At 42.3% G+C, this 19818-nt stretch overlaps 1 protein-coding gene across 2 annotated transcripts in view; it reads left to right on the forward strand.

The window, feature by feature from the left end:
• Positions 1-551: 551 nt before the first annotated feature.
• Positions 552-19818, forward strand: part of xrn1 (5'-3' exoribonuclease 1) — a 111483-nt gene continuing 92216 nt past the window's right edge. The window contains exons 1-2 of one of the 2 annotated variants that reach the window (XM_033031911.1): positions 552-748; positions 15876-16108. In XM_033031911.1, the coding sequence (XP_032887802.1) occupies positions 674-748; positions 15876-16108 (308 nt within the window). In that variant the 5' untranslated portion in view covers positions 552-673. The remainder of the gene's footprint in view (positions 749-15875; positions 16109-19818) is intronic. The other variant, XR_004413812.1, reaches the window with a different exon arrangement.

The following is a 19818-nucleotide window of genomic DNA, read 5'->3' on the forward strand; positions in this document are numbered from 1 at the left end:
GATGGATCATCATAGATTAGCATGGACAGGATGGGCCGAATGACCTTTCCCCCCGAGGGATTTTAGGTGTATTTAACAATTGCGTGAGAGGATGGGAGTAACAGAAACTATCAGCACATTACTGGCAGTGCTTGGATGTGTACACGAAGAGCTAAGATCCAGAGGGATGCAGATAGAGTTAGTGGGGCTAGGTTAGAGTGGGTGGCTTTTCACAAACCAAAATGTAAACCAGCACCTGCAGTTTTCTTGCCTCTAATAGACCAGCACGGACACAATGGGCCGAACAGCCCCCATCCCCTGTCTCGATCTTTCAAAAGTCCCACGAAATGCTTTGGGCTCTTTCAAAGTGAAAGTGCGAGATGCTACAGAAATGGAAACCTTCTGCCCAGAGTTGAGAATACTGTTCTTCGAGTCCCCACTTTACTCTTCAAGGTGGAATAAAAACAAAAATAAAGCGATAAATGAGTTGTAGTTGTGGCTGCCTGGTTCGGGCTGCGGCCTAGCGATGGCGGTTTGTTGCTGCGGGTTACGTCACCGGGCCGGGCCGGGGCGGCCGAGCTCGAGCCAGGACCCGGGAGGCGGCGCTTGCCCAGTCCCGGCCCACGGCCCGCTCCACAACCTCCTCCTCGCCGCCGCCGCCGCCGCTTCCACTCCTCCCCTCTGAGCCGCCACCATGGGTGTCCCCAAATTCTACCGCTGGATCAGCGAGCGTTACCCGTGTCTGAGCCAAGTGGTGAAGGAGCATCAGGTAAGCGAGAGAGAGAGGGAGCAGCGAGCGAGCGAGCGAGCGACGAGAGGCCCGGGCGGGCGCCTTTCCCGTGCTTTCGTTAGGCCGCTACCCGGACAAAGTGCCAGGCCTTCGCTTTCCTCCCGGCCTTCGGCTCCAGTTAATTTCCTCGCCACATACTGTTTAAAACATTAGAGCACTTGACGGCGTGTATTGAAAAGAGCCCGTTCATAATCGCGCTTCGTATACTTTTCTCAAAAGTAAATAGAATCCGATAAAACGAAACTGCATTATTTCCGCTCAAATATTTAGTGCGATGCAACCATCAGTGTTAAATTAGCGACACTGTTCATAACCACTAGCATTTTGAATTTGCATTCGTAACTGAATGTTTCACGTTGTATTTTTCCCTGCTGGTTGTGACAACACTGGGTTTTAAGAATTCTTATACAGCGTTGTAAATATTTACGTTATTTTAATTCTTCACTGCAACTTCTGTATGTTTATTGATTTTCTCCCGCTTTGATAACAAGTAACCCAAGTTTTTTATTTCTGTTTACTAACGTTTGTAATTATATTCAAAACTATCAAAATGCCACGATTAGATGCTTTTACGTACTGACAACATAGCAGATGACTTGGACTTGTTTTTATTTATTTTTAAATAGTGAAGCTAGAAAATGAATTGATGCTTTGTGATGTAACGTCATTGTGATTTCATATTTTTTACTTCATTTCTACTGTTATATCAATTTGTGATTTTATTTTTTGGTCAGATCTATCGGTTATATTTTATTGGAAACGGTCATTGCTGAGGCAGTGCTTTGCCTTGTTCAAGTGTATAAACCCCCTCCCTCCCCACCCCCATTTATTGTCGGCAAGGAACAATTTTGCCGTAGGAGGGTGGTGAGAGGAGAGCAGGACGGATGATGCCGTCTTCACATTTCAGACATTCATTTTTTCTCTATACTAAATATAGCTGAGGCAGTGTTCAATGTTTTATCTTCAAGTTATAATTGACACAGAAGAAAATACATCTGATATAACCACTCACTATTCTTCTTGTAAACTTGATGTGAAATCGTAGATTTTTTTTTCATTGTGTTCAATCTGATGCAAGACTGAAATCCGTGACACTGAAGACATTCTAGTATTTTGTAGGGGAATGTATCTGTGATATCCTGCATGTAACACATGCTAATTAATCTTGCTGGGGCATTGCCCACTTTTCCTATAAACATTAATACCTCAGCAAATAAACTCTTGTCCAATGGAAACAGGGATTTACTTACTCCTCATAACGACAATAGCAAATCAATTTCCTAACTGATGAGGGTTTGCAATTGGAATTACAGAATAAAAAATGCAACAAAACATAAATTGTGTACAATTGGGCCTCATTTTATCTGTCAGGTGTTACCATTCAAAAGTTATGATTTATTGATCTCTTATCAAAAAAAATAAACAAAAAAGCATTTCACTGTACCTCGGTACACGTGACAATAAACTAAACTAAACCTTTATGGCAAGCTGGCAAAATAAATGCATACTATTCCTTTCTGCAACAAAAAGTGGCTGCTAAAGAAGTGAAATTGTTATGGAAGAGTCACTGAATTATTTGTCTAGAAATGAATTAATTTGGACGCAATGGAGACACATGAGACAGAACATGCTGGAATCTGGAGCAACAAACCACCTGTTAGTGGAACTTAGTGCTTTGAACGACATCTCTGGGGGAGCTGGGGGGGGGGAGGTGGTTGACATTTTGGGTTGAAACCCTGAATCAGGATCAAGAGTGGAGAGGAGAAATAGCCAGTACAAAAAGGATAGAAGGATTCTTCATTGCAGGTGAAATATTCATCTTTAAGCTGTTGTTCATTGACTGCAACCCAGCAGTCAACACCAACTTATCAAGTTCAGGGAACTGTGCATCTGTCTCATCAACAGACCACAATTGGTACAAATTCGCAACAACGCTTCCTCCTCACAAACCATCAACACCTCAGGGCTGTGTAGCCATATACGCATGAACACCATCTTTAAGTTTGCTGATGACACCACCAATGTTGCATGAATTACAGACAATGATGAGTCTGTATAAGAGGGAGGTCGATTGTCTGATTGAATGGTGCCAGAACAACAACCTTTCTTTCAATGTCAGCAAGACCAAGGAGCTGGTTGTTGAACCAGTCATCATCAAAGGGTTGGCAGTGAAGGGAAGTTCAAGTTCATGGGTTACCTGTCCAGCTGAGTTACTCCAGCTTTTTGTATCTATCTTCAAGTATGTGGGCATTTATATTTCTGGAGATTTGTCCTAGGCCCAATACATCTATGCAATCATATATACAGTCCATCAACATCTGTACTTCCTTAGAAGTTTACAAATAATTTGAGAAATGAAGGAGACTACAAAAGCTGATGGACACCATTGCTTGATCCATCACAGGTACCTACCTCCCCACCAACGAAGTAATCAATCGGAGGCACGATCTACAAAAGGCAGCCAACATCATCAAGGACCCACACCACCCTTGCCACACTCTCATTGCACTTCTTCCCTCGGAAAGGACATATACGATTCTCTAAACTGTGAGCCCCAGATTCAAGAATACTTTATTCCCAACAACCATCGGATTCTTGAACATCACGAAAACTAAATAAGCTATGAACTTCAAACTCTCTTGGTTGCACAAAGGACTGTGGGCTATTCGCAATAATATATATATTTAATTTATTGAATTAATTTTTAAATAATATCTATGAATATTGTGTTTAAAAGCCTGCAGGTTGCTGCAAGAATTTCATTGTTCTGTATTTGGTACACGTGACAATTAAACACTCTGGATCCTCACCTCTGATTCTACCAATCATATCTAGCTCCTATCTCACCAATCCCCCTCTCTTTATACTAGCTACCTCCCCTCTCAGTCCTGATGCAGGGTTTCGACCCGAAACATCAAAGAGGCCATCAAATGCAGCTCAACTCTGAATTCCTCCAGCAGATTGTTTGTAACTTGAATGTGAATTTTGTTTTTCTATGGATTGTAATTGCTTCCTATCATGTTCCCAAATTTGTGAGAGTACTTCCCAAATTAAGTGCAGATGGTCTTCACGTTACAGTTTGGGTAACAGAAATCCGCCCATATGGAATTCGCATCTTGAGATGTGGAATAAAAATTACTTCTAATGAAATTTGATTTAAAAAAAACTAAAAGCAACTTTTTCAAATTTGTTTGTTGATGCATGAATTATGAAAAATCATCTTACGGTCCGTTTTCCAGGAATACAATACACATGTGCACATCTAACGCGGGGGTTGCCTGTACTCATTTGTCAAGACTGTTTTAGTACACACAGCATAATTTATTTTCTGTTTACTGAACATTTTGTCATTTGAAGCAAGAGAACCTTTTAAAATGGTTGTCTTTATACATTTAATTAATGTTGTTTATTTCTAAATTGAGTGCATATAATTAATTCATTCATAACAAATTTGATCCGAGACTGACAATGTATATCCTATGGAAGACACTCAAATTTCAGGTGTCAGATTAAGGATAGAATTAAAATACCTTGTTTCATTTTCGAGGAAGGGTTACAAACCATATTTACATAGGGGCACCTATATTACAGGATTAAGAACCAACCTAGGTTGAGCTTTAAATAATTGTAGCTGAGTTGTGCACAGGGCAGACAAAATTACACAAAAAGTAACTTTTTTAATATCATTTGTGATAATTGTAAATGCCTGCTGCAGGAATAGGCTAGGTCTGCAATTGTCTTGGCAGTGCTTAACTCCCTGGAGTGGCTGAGAACGGAGGGACTCATGGAGAAGGACTACTGTTGACCTTCCAAAACTCGGGATCAATGGGTTGGTTTTTCTGACCCATTATGATAAGCATACATTCACAGGATCATCATCTTTCAATTCACAGGATCTTAAATTTCCAATTTCCACTTCTCATAAAACATATAACAGTCTCTGTGTTGAACATGATGCCAAGATGAACTAATCTCATCTGCCTGCACATGATCCATATCCCTCCTTTCTTTGCATATCCATGTGCCTATCTAAAAAACTCCTAAATGCCACTTGAATCATATCTGCCTCCACCATCTCCCCTAGCAGGGTGTACCAGGGATCCAGCACCCTCTGTGCAAGAATAAAAACTTATCATCTCACCTTAAAGCTATGCCCTCTAGTCTTTGACAATTTCACCCTGGGAAAAACATTCTGACCATCTTGGTCTCCCCACAATCTCTGGTGCTCTAGAGAAAACAATCCAAGTTTGTCCAACCTCTCTCCCTGTAGCTAATAAACTCTAACCCAGGCAACATTCTGGTAAACCTCTTCTGCACCCTTTCCAAAGCCTCCACATCTTTCTGTAACGGGGTGACCAGAATTGCACACAGAGCTCCAAATGCGGCCTAACCAAAGACTGTATCAAGACCTCCTGACTCTTGCATTCCATGTCCCGACCAATGAAGGCAAGCACACAACTATACGTCTTTACCACTCTATCTACTTCTGATACATTTCATGGAACTTTACGGAAATATAATTTGAAAATAATAGTCATTAAACCAAGGAAGAATATTTTTGAATTGGATGGTTCCCTGTTGATTTTGGTATTCTTTAAATAGATGGTGGGGGGTGTGAACCAGAGAAACTGAAATAATATCAATTCTTTGGTCCCAAACATCTGAAGATACTGCTGCCAATAATATAGTTATGGATGGCTGAATGACCACAGCTGAGGGAAATTGGAATTCAGAGGTTTGTTGAGTCTGAGGAGGGATTGGTTAAAATGAGCTTTGGGAAATTTGAATGCAATGACATTTATGGCACTATATAAATGGACACTTTCTTGATGATACTTGATAATCATTAGGAGTCAAACAGTCGAGTTTTATTCAAGTTATTTTGGACTCTACCCAGGAAAAGGTGAATTTATTACGGGGAACAAGGAAATGGCAGATGAGTTGAACAGGTACATTGGATCCATCTTCACTAAGGAGGACACAAACAATGTTACTGATGTACTAGTGGCCAGAGGGTCTGGGGTGACGGAGGAACTGAAGGAAATCCACATTAGGCAGGAAATGGTGATGGGTAGAATGATGGGACTAAAGGCTGATAAATCCCCAGGGCCTGATGGTCTGCATCCCAGGGTACTTAAGGAAGTGGCTCTAGAAATCGTGGAAGCATTGGTGATAATTTTACAATGTTCTTTTGATTCAGGATCAGTTCCTGTGGGTTGGAGGGTAGCTAATGTTATTGGATTGGATTCAATTTTATTGTCATTGCACTTTTCAGTGCAACGAAATGGTTTAGCCTGCAGTCATAACATAGAATAAATAACAAAACAAACACTCAACACAGTTTAAAGACCCAAAGTCAATGCTATATTTAAGAGGGAGTTAGATGTGGCCCTTGTGGCAAAAGGGATCAGGGGGTATGGAGAGAAGGCAGGTACAGGATACTGAGTTGGATGATCAGCCATGATCATATTGAATGACGGTGCTGGCTTGAAGGGCCGAATGGCCTACTCCTGCACCTATTTTCTATGTTTCTATGTCTCTTCCCTCCTTCCTCTCCCTCTGCGCTGAGGCAATCCAGGCCTCTGATGTTGTGACCCCACCGGGTGATGGTGAGCAAGTCCCGCTGCTGAATCCGAGCTCCGCAAATGGGCCGGTTCAAACTCCGCGGCCCGGGGCGGTCGAAGCTGCTGAAGCTGCCGCCTTCCAGTCCAGCGGACGCAGCTGTTGTTGCGGGAGCTCCGGAAAAACAGGTCACCAACCTATGACTTGCGAGCTCCAGACGATGTCGTTTACTGGCCCGCGGCCGAGTCTCCGAGGCTCCAAAGTCAGGTCGGAAGTTGGGTCGCCCCGCTACCACAGCCCTGGTCGGCCAGCCTCGCGTTGGTAATTCCTGGCTGGCTCTTATCCCACTTTTTAAGAAAGGCGGGAGAGAGAAAATGGAATTATAGACCAGTTAGCCTGACATCGGTGGTGGGGAAGATGCTGGAGTCAATTGTAAAAGATGAAATAGCAACACATTTGGATTGCAGTAACAGGATCAGTCCGAGTCAGCATGGATTTACAAAGGGGAAATCATGCTTGACTAATCTTCTGGAATTTTTTGAGGATGTATCTACGAAAATGGACAAGGGAGAGTCAGTGGATGTGGTGCACCTGGACTTTCAGAAAGCATTTGATAAGGTCCCACATAGGAGATTAGTGGGCAAAATTAGGGCACATGGTATTGGGGTTAGAGTGCTGACATGGATAGAAAATTGGTTGGCAGACAGGAAACAAATAGTAGGGATTAACGGGTCCATTTCAGAATGGCAAGCAGTGACTAGTGGTACCGCAAGGCTCTGTGCTGGGACCGCAGCTATTTACAATATACATCAATGATTTAGATGAAGGGATTCAAAGTAACATTAGCAAATTTGCAGATGACACAAAGCTGGGTGGCAGTGTGAATTGTGAGGAGGATGCTATGAGATTGCAGGGTGACCTGGACAGGTTGGGTGAGTGGGCAGATGCATAGCGGATGCAGTTTAACGTGGATAAATGTGAGGTTATCCACTTTGGTAGCAAAAACAGGAAGGCAGATTATTATCTAAATGCTGTCAAGTTGGGAAAAGAGGAAGTACAATGGGATCTGGGGGTCCTTGTTCATCCTGCCGTTGTACGGTGCCCTAGTGAGACCACACCTGGAGTATTGTGTGCAGTCTTGGTCCCCTAATTTGAGGAAGGACATTCTTGCTATTGAGGGAGTGCAGCGTAGATTTACAAGGTTAATTCCCTGGATGGCGGGACTGTCATATGCTGAGAGAATGGAGCGGCTGGGCTTGTATACTCTGGAGTTTAGAAGGATGAGGGAATCTTATTGAAACATACAAGATTATTAAGGGTTTGGACACGCTAGAGGCAGGAAACATGTTCCCGATGTTGGGGAATGCAGAACCAGGGGCCATAGTTTAAGAATAAGGGGTAAGCCATTTAGAACGGATACGAGGAAACAGTTTTTCTCACAGAGAGTTGTGAGTGTGGAATTCTCTGTCTCAGAGGGCGGTGGAGGCTGGTTCTCTGGATACTTTCAAGAGAGAGCTAGATAGGGCTCTTAAACATAGTGCAGTCAGGGGATATGGGGAGAAGGCAGGAATGGCCTACTCCTGCGCCTATTGTCTATTGAAACTATTGATTGGGCAAAACCGACAACCTGGTAACAGAAATATAGATTTATTTGGCTTAAGATGGGAGGAGAGATGGGCACTACAGTGGTATAAGAGGACATAAGGATGAGAGATGGCTGAGGATTGGCAGGTCAACTTGAACAGAATGTTGAGGTTCCAAAATGTTTGGTGCATTATCAATATAGATGATTGAGAGGGAACGAAGAAATATAAGGTGAATACGTTGGCATCATACTTTCTGATGTTCAATTCAAACAAATTGCTGCAACTTCAGCACTGGATTTTGGACGTAGTCTGACAAATTAGGGCATTGGAGAATTAGTGTTTATTGCATACAGCAAGCATGTTTAAGCTATTTATTTTTAATCTACATCGGTATAACCTGTGGGACCTATGTGGGGGTGCAAATAATTAAATTTATATCACTGTAAATTATATTATACATGGGCGTTCCGATACTCTGGTCTGACTCATTAAACAATCAGTGATTCAAAGCTCCATTAAATAAAAAGAAACAGAATAGCCCTTTGCTTAAGATATACAATGGCTGATATTTTGCCCAGGTGCAATTCAGAATCTAGATTTGAATGCTTTGGAGAATGTGGAATGTTTGAAGTGTGATAGAATGTCTTTAGAAGGTTTTTGACCCAAAACACCGTATGTGCATTTCCCTCCACAGATGCTGCCTGACCAGTTGAATTCCTCTCGCAGTTAGTCTTTTACTGTGGGAAGGTTTCATATTTCATTGAATAAAATATGGCTGTATTCCATTCATAAATATAATGTAATTTTTTTTGCTGATTGTGACGTTAATTTAATTAGAGGTTTGTTGTTGGTTGTGATGCAGTTATGAGTCTGGACATCAAGTGACACAGCCACACCTGTCATTATACAGATTTGAACATGCCGGCCACATTCATGTACTTAAGGGAGGAAAACTATTTTTCCATTTTAATTTTTTTATTATCTCTTAGTTCTGTTGCTACTTAAAACTTTTTTCTATGTAGAGCCTTGCTCATTGACCTGAGCTCAGTGTGCCTAATCTTATGTGGTGGGTTGGGTGTATCTTGCTAAAACATATCAGGAGCAGGAATGGATAACTAAAGGGGCTGTTTCACTCTATGAGCTAATTCAAGAGTTCTCCTGAGTTTCCCCTGATTCAAACTCGGAGAATTACGGTAATAGCTGCTCGTAGGTACTCGGGGCTCTCGTGGACATTTTTCAACATGTTGAAAAATCTTCACGAGTCTTCACGAGCTTACCGCGTTTCCATCATACCTGCCGTTAGCGCTATGAGCCGCTAAGAGACGTCCCAAACTCCGGCGTACCCGCTACGTACATTCTACGTGCTTATCACAAGTTTGATTTTTTTTTTAAACTCGGGAGAGCTCTTGAATTACCTCGTACAGTGGGACAGGCCCTTTAGCCTCTCAATCCTGTTCTGCCATTTAGTAAGGTCATGGCTAAATTATTTGAAACTTGAACTCTATATTCTGGTTTACCAATGCTGATATTTCAACCCTTTCTTTATGAATGTATATTTTGCCATAAAAAATGAAAAAATTTGTTTCTAGCACCATTAAAGGACAAATCAAAATAGGACGTACATGGTAAATGGTAGGGAATTGAAGAATACAGTTGAACAGAGGGATCTGGGAATAACCGTGCATAGTTCCTTGAAGGTGGAATCTCATATAGATAGGGTGGTAAAGAAAGCTTTTGGTATGCTAGCCTTTATAAATCAGAGCATTGAGTATAGAAGCTGGGATGTAATGTTAAAATTGTACAAGGCATTGGTGAGACCAAATCTGGAGTATGGTGTACAATTTTGGTCGCCCAATTATAGGAAGGATGTCAACAAAATAGAGAGAGTACAGAGGAGATTTACTAGAATGTTGCCTGGGTTTCAACAACTAAGTTACAGAGAAAGGTTGAATAAGTTAGGTCTTTATTCTCTGGAGTGCAGAAGGTTAAGGGGGGACTTGATAGAGGTCTTTAAAATGATGAGAGGGATAGACAGAGTTGATGTGGACAAGCTTTTCCCTTTGAGAATAGAGAAGATTCAAACAAGAGGACATGACTTCAGAATTAAGGGACAGAAGTTTAGGGGTAACATGAGGGGGAACTTCTTTACTCAGAGAGTGGTAGCGGTGTGGAATGAGCTTCCAGTGGAAGTGGTGGAGGCAGGTTCGATGGTATCATTTAAAAATAAATTGGATAGGCATATGGATGAGAAGGGAATGGAGGGTTATGGTATGAGTGCAGGCAGGTGGGACTAAGGGAAAATAATTGTTCGGCACGGACTTGTAGGGCCGTGTTTCCGTGCTGTAATTGTTATATGGTTATATGGTTAAAGGAAGAGAGTTTCAAAGACTTGCAACCATCCACGATAAAAAAAAACATTCTCTCATTTGTCTTAAATGGGTAGCCCCTTATTTTTAAGCAGTCATCCCTGGTGCAAGATCATTGCATCAGTAGAAACATCCTCGGGATCTTTACATTTCAATTAAACTTTGCAAAAACCCAGCATGCAAAACTTAGCATGCCTCGAGGGAATTCGTACATTCCAGGTATTGATCTGGTAAGCATTCTTCAAAGTTTCTCCGACAATGTTTTGTTTTGAGAGGCTAGTTATGGAATGCATTAAATCCAGTCCACCAAGCGGCCTTGATCCACTGCAGTTCACCTACTCCCACAACAGATCCACGGACAATGCAATCGCGCTGGCCCTCCACTCATCACTGGAACACCTGGATAAGACAGACACTTTAGACTCCTATTCATAGATAACAGCTCTGCCTTGAACACCATTACATCATCCAAGTTGATCACCAAACTCAAGGTACTTGGAATCAGCACTCATCTCTGCAACTGGATCCTTGACTTCCTGACCAACAGACCCCAATCAGTGAGGATAGGGGATAAATCATCCTCTACGATAATGCTCAACACTGGTGCTCTGTAAGGATGCGTTCTCAGCCCCCTTCTTTACTCCTTGTACACCCACAACTATGCAGCAAGTACAAATCTAATTCAATTTACAAATTCACAAATGACACCACCATTGTGGGCCGGATATCAAATAATGATAAGTTGGAGTACAGGAAGGAGATTGAGAACCTTGTGTCGAGACAACAAGTTTTCTCAATGTCAGCAAGACAAAGGAGATAGTGATCGACTTCAGGAAGTGAAGCGCGTACACATACTCCAGTTTGTATTGAGAGTGCCGAAGAAGAGATGGCTGAAAACATCAAATTCCTAGGAGTAAATATCACCAGTGACTTCTTCTGGACAACCAATATTGAAGTAATGACCAAGAAAATACACCAATGCCTCTACTTCCTTGGAAGACTAAGGAAGCTTGGCATGTCCCCAACAACCCTCACCAACTTCTACAGATGCACCGTATAAATAATTTTATCGGGGTGCGTCACAGCTTGATTTGGGAACAGCTCCATCCAAGACCACAAGAAATTGCAGTGAATTGTGGATGCAACCGAGACCACACAAACCAACCTTCTTTCCATCGACTTCATTTATACCTTATACCTTGGCAAGGCCAGCAGCATAATCAAGGATGAGTTGCACCCTGGCCACTCCCTCTTCTCCCGTCTCCTATTGGACAAAAGGAAAAGAAGTGTGAAACTGCACACCTCCAGATTCAGGGACAGTTTCTTCCCAGCTGTTATGAGGCAACTGAACCATCCTACCACAACTAGAGAACAGTTCTGAACTACTATCTGCCCCATTGGTGACACTCGGACTATCTTTGATCGGACATTACTGGCTTTACCTTGTACTAAATGTTATTCCCTTTAGACCGTGGGCTGAGGTGCTTTTTCGTTTCATTTCGTGACCCACATCCCATATCTACCTGTATTTATAATATATTGTGTAAAAATATTATAGAAATCATATCTGAAACTCGTCAAGAAAAAAACCTGCACATATTTTTAAAATATGGAAAAAACGTCCAATTTTCCGAGTAGTAATTGTCCAATCAAAGCACGTTGGACATTGGTCAATAGGCGTCCGACTCAATCACACGCTTTGTTTCAGGCTAGCTAGGCAGGGTGCACGCTGGGATCATGGTGAAGGGAGATTCCGAGGAAGGTTAATGCAAGAGGTTTTAACTGTCAAAACAATAATACAAATAACCCCATGTTTCACATGATTATTGTACACCATAATAAACCATGACAGTATGAAAGATGATTACTGTGAACTTTCAGCAGATTACTGTGCATGCATACATTTGAAAGAGTTCAACTTTGAGTAATACCCAACTGTACTAAAGTAACAATGTTCTCCAAAAAGGAGCCAAGACATGATTATTATTGTGAGATTGCAGATTGTGAGACTTATTTCATACATCGCGTGTACTGATATAAACAAATAGAAATGCAATGTTTCCGTTTGTAAACTAGCCATTCATGACACACCCACCTATGAGATCTAAACCAAAAGATTGGGAAAATAAATTATTGCTAGACTAAGTGGGAGGCCTGGTCCGCCATGCAACCTGTTCCCCAATGCAATATTCCACCACTCACCCGTTCCCCCCAATGCAACCTGTCCCTCCCAACGCAATATTGTACCACTCATGCATAGCCCCCAACTGCGCAGGCATGGCTCATTTCCCCATATCTTCTAGTTTAGAGGTACAGCGTGGAAACAGGCCCTTCAGCCCACCGGATCCGCGCCGACCAGCAATCCCCACACATTAACAATGTCCCACTAGGGATAATTTTTACATTTACCAGGCCAATTAACCTACAAATCTGTACTTCTTTGGAGTGTGGGACGAAACCGAAGATCTCGGAAAAAACCCATGCAGGTCACGGGGAGAACGTACAAACCATTACAGACAGTGCCCGTAGTTGGGATCGAACCCGGGTCTCTAGCCATTTAGATAATCTTTTTGATTTTGACAATCAAGATTTAAAAAGAATCATACATTCCATTCCATTTGCTCATTTTTCCTCACTCTCTCCACTACCCATGCCCCCTTGTAGCCTCCATGTGCCCTCTTTGCAATTTACTTTCGACTTATCTTTGTGTGAACAACAAATTTGTGAACCTTTCCTTAAATCTCTTTATCCAAGTTACTTATATAAATTATAAAACATTGAGGTCCTGGGGCACTGATCCTCGTGGCACATCACTCATTGCCGCCAACCATTGGCAGACAGAAAAAAATAATTATGCTTAAGCTATTTCCACTTAGCCAGTCAGTTTTCTCTCCTCACCAGTATTTCCTCCGACACCGTGAACTTTCATTTTTCACAATAGCGGCTGGCCCTGCACCTTATCCAATGCATTTTAGAAATCTAAGTGTAGCATATCCACCAGTTTTTATTTTGTCCGCAGCAGATGTTACTTCAAAGAAATCCAATAAATGGGGCAAACCTATATGGAACTGTATTGGTATTGCCTGGGATATTTCAACATGCCCTGCTATTACACATTAAATAATATTTTCCAATGTTTTCCCTATGCCAAATATTAAGTTCACTGGCCTCTATTCCTGCTTTCTGTCTCACTCTATGGATAAAGGAGCTATATTTGTTGTTTTCCTATTTTATGTAACATTCTTGAATGGAACCGTTTGCATTCGGACTTTGGCCTTATTAAATATTCCAACCAGATCCTGGTGTTGGTATGCATCAAGAAATGCAAAAGGAAATAATAACAGTGCAGAATACACTGTTACAGGTATAGTTTAGTTTACTTTATTGTCACGTGTACCGAGGTACAATGAAAAGCTTTTGTGTGCTAACCAATCAGCGGAAAGACAATATATGATTACAATCAAGCCATTCACAGTACATGATAAAGTAAATAACGTGAATAAGGTTTAGTGTAAGATAAAGCTAGTAAAGTCCAATCAAAGATAGTCCGAGGGTCTCCAATGAGGTAGATAGTGGTCAGGACTGCTCTCTAGTTGTTGTAGCTGGAAATAAACTATCCCTGAATCTGGAGGTGTGCGTTTTCACACTTCTACACCTTTTGCCCGATGGGAGAGGAGAAAAGAGGGAATGGCCAGGATGCGACTCGTCCTTGATAATGCTGCTGGCTTTGCTGAGGCAGCGTGAGGTATAATGGAATCAATGGGATGGAGGTTGGTTTGTATGATTTGTCCCCTATCCTCACTGATTGTTGGTCAGGAAATCGAGGTTCCAGTTGTCGAGGATCCTGTTGTACTTTACAGAGAAAGTACAGATGGAAAAAAGTACATGGGTCACAATGAGGTAGGTTGGAAGGTTGGGCATACATCCTGAGTCTGGCCGTACTTGGTTTCAAGGTTTCAAGAGAATGACCAGAATCACATTCAGCACCATTGATGCAGACCGAGCATTTACTCCACCCCACTTTCTTAAGTCGATGACTCGCTCCTTTGTTTTTTCTGACATTGAGGCATTTTCATTATTGTTTGAGATCCAGCTCACTACAATGGTGTCATCTGCAAACGTGTAAATGGAGTTAGAGCAGTATTTGGCGCCACAGTCGTCAGTGTATAAGTAATATGGTAATGGCTGAGGACCTAGCCTTGTGGAGCACGAGTATGTGGAGGATGTTATGTTGCCCATATTTACTGGTGGTGATCTAGTTTATTGATTTATTATAACCTCATATGACATGTCCTTGATCATTCTTTGGTGTTTCATCCTCAACAGATCAATTATATATTTGAGATTGAGAATGGTGTAAAACTTGGAAAAAAATTGGATGTTCAAGCCTAGACTGAAAATAGGTTATAGTTTGCGACATAAATAGATTTTCCCCCTCATCATCCCAAAGAAACAAAATACTGATAACATTAAAAAACGTTGAAGCCTAGATTGGATTAAGTTTTAGTTTGCGACAGAAATAGATTTTTTCCCCTCATCATCCAAAAGAAACAAAATACTGATAACATTAAAAAATTGAAATATGAAAAGAAATTGATTAAAGCACACCCTAATTGATTTAAAGCATTAAAGCAGCATTGTGGGGAGATATTTTAGGGTCATGGCCATGGTCCTGAAATATGTACATGAAATACTTAATTTAAAGTGAAGTCATTTTATTATGTAGCTAGTGCTCAAGAAGTAAGTTTGCAGAGAATATTAACTTGGTAACCTTGTTTGGTGGTGTTGATAAAGGGGTAAATATAAGTCATGGCATCAGAGATTACATTTTTGATATGTAGATGCGATAGCGTAATATTATGGTAAATTGCCAGGATGAAATTTTAGACGGTTACATAATTGGCCAATTTCCAAAATAATGTTGTTTAAACAGGCTCATAAATATTTATTTTAATAGGCTAGGTCATTGGCCTCTATTCTTGCTAGTTTATGAAGTCTATTCATTGCGAAATTGATGGTTCTGCATTTTACTCCACTTCTCATATCTCTCTATGATATTGACATTCTGGGGTATATTGTAACTCATTTAATGCCATTCTATCTGATCAGCCGACTGCATCAATTGCAGAAATGCATTGTTGAGATAGTTGTGTGTTGCCCTTACGTGCTGAGCCAATAGAAAGCTGGCTCTGTTATTTCGCTTAATTGCAGGCGGTATACTGATAAGAATATTGTACAGGGAAAGCATTATTGTAATGCATGCTCATGGTTAATTGTCATGAAATTTGTTTGTGCTTTGGGTGGCGCTTGTAAAGCTGTTGTTTTGTGCCCTGTTTATTAAACATTTTAAGTTGAATATGTGAGGATTTCACCTAAGATTGTTCTAAGCGTAACTTTGAATGGAATGCAACTAATGGCGTGGAAACGAATGAAATATTAAAATAAAATATCGACTTTATCATTAATATTTTTGTTTATGTCAGCCTTTTCTTCAGTAGTTTGCCATCAGTTTGAAATTAGAAAGTTTTGCATATTACATTTATAAATTCCTTACAATTCTCTTATGCAAACTTTTGTTATTTAATTTTGCAGATTCCGGAATTTGACAATCTCTACTTGGATATGAATGGAATTATCCACCAATGCTCTCACCCAAATGATGAAGATGTGCACTTTCGGATCTCTGAAGAAAAGATAGTTGCTGATATTTTCCACTATGTGGAAGTTCTCTTTCGCATTATTAAGCCAAAAAAAATATTTTTCATGGCTGTTGATGGTGTGGCTCCAAGAGCAAAAATGAATCAACAACGTGGCAGGCGTTTCAGGTACAAACATTGTATGGTTATCTGGTCAAAGCAATTATTTTTGGCTTGGTAAAAGAATCGTGATCAGTACGGATGTCAGAGGTTATGGGGAGAAGGCAGGAGAAATAGGGTTAGGAGGGAGAGATAGATCAGCTATGATTCAAAGGTTTTAAAGGTCTTTTATTGTCACATGTACCAATTAAGGTACAGTGATATACGAATTACCATACAGCCATACGGGGAAAAAAACAAGACACACAACTACTTAAAAGTTAACAAAAGTTACAGTGGATTCCCACATTCCTCACTGTGATGGAAGGTAAAACAGTCCAATCTTCTTCCGCTTTATTCTCCCGCGGTCGGGGAAGTCGAACCATACGTCGGGGCAATCGAAGTTCCCGCAGCCGGCGGTCGAAGTCCCCGCGTCAGGGCGGTCGAAGCTCCCACGTCAGGACGATCAAAGCTCACGCGTCGGCGCGGTCGAAGTTCCCGCGTCAGGGCAATTGAAACTCCAGCGTCGGGGCGGTCGAAGCTCCTGCGGCTCCTTGCGGATGTCGGTCTCTGACTAGAGACCGCAAGCTCTGTGATGTTAAGTACGCAAGCATCGACGGTTGGAATTCCGAGGTCGATCCCGGGCAAAGAGATCGCGGGCTCCACGATGTTAAAGTCCTGTAGGCTCCCCGCGGTGGAACTCTCAAAAATCGGTCTCCAACAAAGGCCGCCAACTCTCGATGTTAGGCCGCAGTGCGGACAGAGATATGATACGGAACAAAATCGCATCTCTGTTGAGGTAAGGGATTAGAAAAAGTTCCCCCCACCCCCCACATAAAACAAGCTAAAGAACACTAAAAATATACATTTAACACATACTATTTAAACACAAAGAAGGAAAGGACAGACAGACTGTTGCGAGGCAGCCATTGCTGGTGCCACCTGGTGTTGAATGGCTTGATGAGCCGAATGGCCTAATTCTACTCCTATTCCTTATGACTACAATCCAGTAAATATCACCTCGCCTAGCAAGGTTCATTTGGTTAGGCATTAATGCGTGCCATAAGTTTCTCTCACCAGAGATGGGTTCCATACAGATTTTCAAGTTCATATCTTGAAGCATTCTTGCACTGCAGTGGTTTAAGAAGATCACTCACTATTTCCTCTTGGAAAAAATGCAATGGAGAGTGGTCAGCAAATGCTGATTATGTCATGAATGCCCACATTGTGTTAAATGGATCAGGCCATATCAAATCAAAATCAAATCAAATCAACCTTTATTGTCATCTTGCAAGCAACAGTTGTACAGTGCAAAATGAAAAGACGCTTCCCAGGGAATAGCGGAGCATCGCACATGAAATTTAAAACGTTTCACACATAATAACACTAAAAACAATCCAGTCCCTGATGGAACAGTATAAATAAATAGTTAAAAGCAGGTAAAACACAACGTTAAAATACAATAAACCAATCATAAAAATGTCCGGGGCAGCTGATTTGAGTGGCCAGTGCCAGTTATTAAAGTGGCCAGTGCCAGTTATTAAAGTGTCCGTGCCAGCCGCAGAATCAAGAGACTGTGAGTACAGAGTGACTGTTTAGCAGCCTCACAGCCTGTGGTAGGAAGCTGTTTAGCAGTCTTGTAGTCCGGGCTTTGATGCTTCGATATCTCTTGCCTGATGGCAGGAGATCCAGGTGTATGTGGAGGGGGTGCAGTTTGTCCTTTGCAATTCTCTGAGCTTTTTTCAGACAGCGGCTCCGGAACAGTTCTTGTACCGAGGGTAGGGAGACGCCAATGATCCTCTCTGCTCCCCTCACTACCCTCTGCAGAGCCTTCCTGTCCGAGCAGTTGCAGGTGGAGTACCACGTATTTATGCAGTACGTGAGTACAGACTCCACCGTACCCCTGTAGAAAGTCCTGAGGATGTTGGTGGGGAGTGAGGCCTGTTTTAGTTTCCTCAGGAAGTGCAGTCGCTGATGGGCCCGTTTGACAGTCCCAGTGGTGTTCCTGGACCAGGTGAGGCTGTCTGTAATTTACACACCGAGGAACTTTATGCTCTCCACTCTCTCCACTGCAGTGCCACTGATGTTGAGGGGTGTATGCTTTGGCTGCGCCCTTCTGAAGTCGACAACCATCTCCTTCGTTTTGTCGACATTTAATTTTAGATTGTTTTTGTCGCACCAGTCCACTAGTTGTTCCACTTCCTCCCTGTACATTGACTCGTCATCCCCGCTGATGAGTCCCACCACTGTTGTGTCATCCGCGAATTTTATGATCTTATTGTCCCTGAATCTGGCAGCACAGTCATGTGTGAGCAATGTGAACAACAGCGGGCTAAGCACACAGCCTTGAGGGGAGCCGGTGCTCAGCGTGATCGAGCCTGAAGTGTTCTTGCCAACATGGACTGACTGCGGTCTCTCTGTCAGAAAGTCCAAGATCCAGTGACACAGGGTGGTGTTGAGGCCCAGCAGGGTTAGTTTCTCCACAAGTCTCTGTGGGATGATGATGTTAAACGCTGAGCTGAAGTCAATGTACAGGATTCTGGCGTATGTGTTATTGTTTTCCAGATGCGTGAGTACTGTGTGCAGCGTGGTAGAGATGGCATCCTCTGTAGAACGGTTGGGGCGATAGGCAAACTGGAGGGGGTCTAACGATGAGGGGAGGCTGGCAGTAATGTGGGGTTTCACTAGGCGTTCAAAACACTTCATTATTATTGGGGACAGGGCGGTAGTCATTTAGGCAGGCAACCACTGGTTTCTTCGCTATGGGGATTATCGTGGAGGTTTTGAGGCATGTGGGGACAATGGCTTGACTAAGGGAGATGTTAAAGATGTCTGTTAGCACATCTGCTAACTCCTCAGCACATTCCTTGAGCACACGTCCTGGGTTGGATTTAACTATTTGCCTGTTTTGACAAAGCAGACTGCCAACATTTAATGTATAATCCCATGTGAATATTGGCCGATTTGGTGATATAGAAGATGGGTGTTACTGTAAATATGATTGTCAGCATTACCTGCATCGTGGTAGGTCCCAATAACTACTGGATTGACCACCTTCTTATTATTTCACCTCAACCTGGCCCCAAGACTCAGTCATACAGGACAGAAATAGGTCCTTTGGATCAAATTGTCTATGCCGACCAAGATGATCCACCTAACCTTGTCACATTTTCCCATACACTGCCAAACCTTTCCTATCCATGTACCTGTTCAAATGACTTTTAAATGTTAGTCATTGTACCTGCTTCAACCACTTCCTCTGGCAGCTCATTCAATATACCCACTACCTTTTATGTGGAAAATGTTGTTCCTCAGGTTCCAATTAAACCCTTCCCCTCTCACCTTAAACCTGAGTCCTCTTGTTCTTTACTCCCCTACACCAGGGGGAAAAAAAATCTGCATCGTCCCGATCTATTCCCCTCATGATTTTATACAGACCGATAAGATCACCCCACTGTCTCCTTCACTCGAAGGAATAAAGTCCTGGTCTGTCCCAACTTTTATACTCAACTAGACTAAGTGGGACCTGTTGGGTCCCTGTCACACAGGAGACTTGGTCCCCTAACGCAATATTTCACCACTCACCCATAGCCCCCAACTGCACAGGCGCAGCTCATTTCCCCTCATCCCAAGCACTCTCTCCACCTCCTCCACCCTCCCTCTTCCTTCCCCTCTCCTCCTCCCCTCCCCAATCCTTCCCTCACCTCTCTCTCCCTCTCCTTTCCCCTACTCTCAGTCAC

Source organism: Amblyraja radiata, chromosome 13 (assembly GCF_010909765.2).
Source record: "Amblyraja radiata isolate CabotCenter1 chromosome 13, sAmbRad1.1.pri, whole genome shotgun sequence".
Lineage (NCBI taxonomy): Eukaryota > Metazoa > Chordata > Chondrichthyes > Rajiformes > Rajidae > Amblyraja > Amblyraja radiata.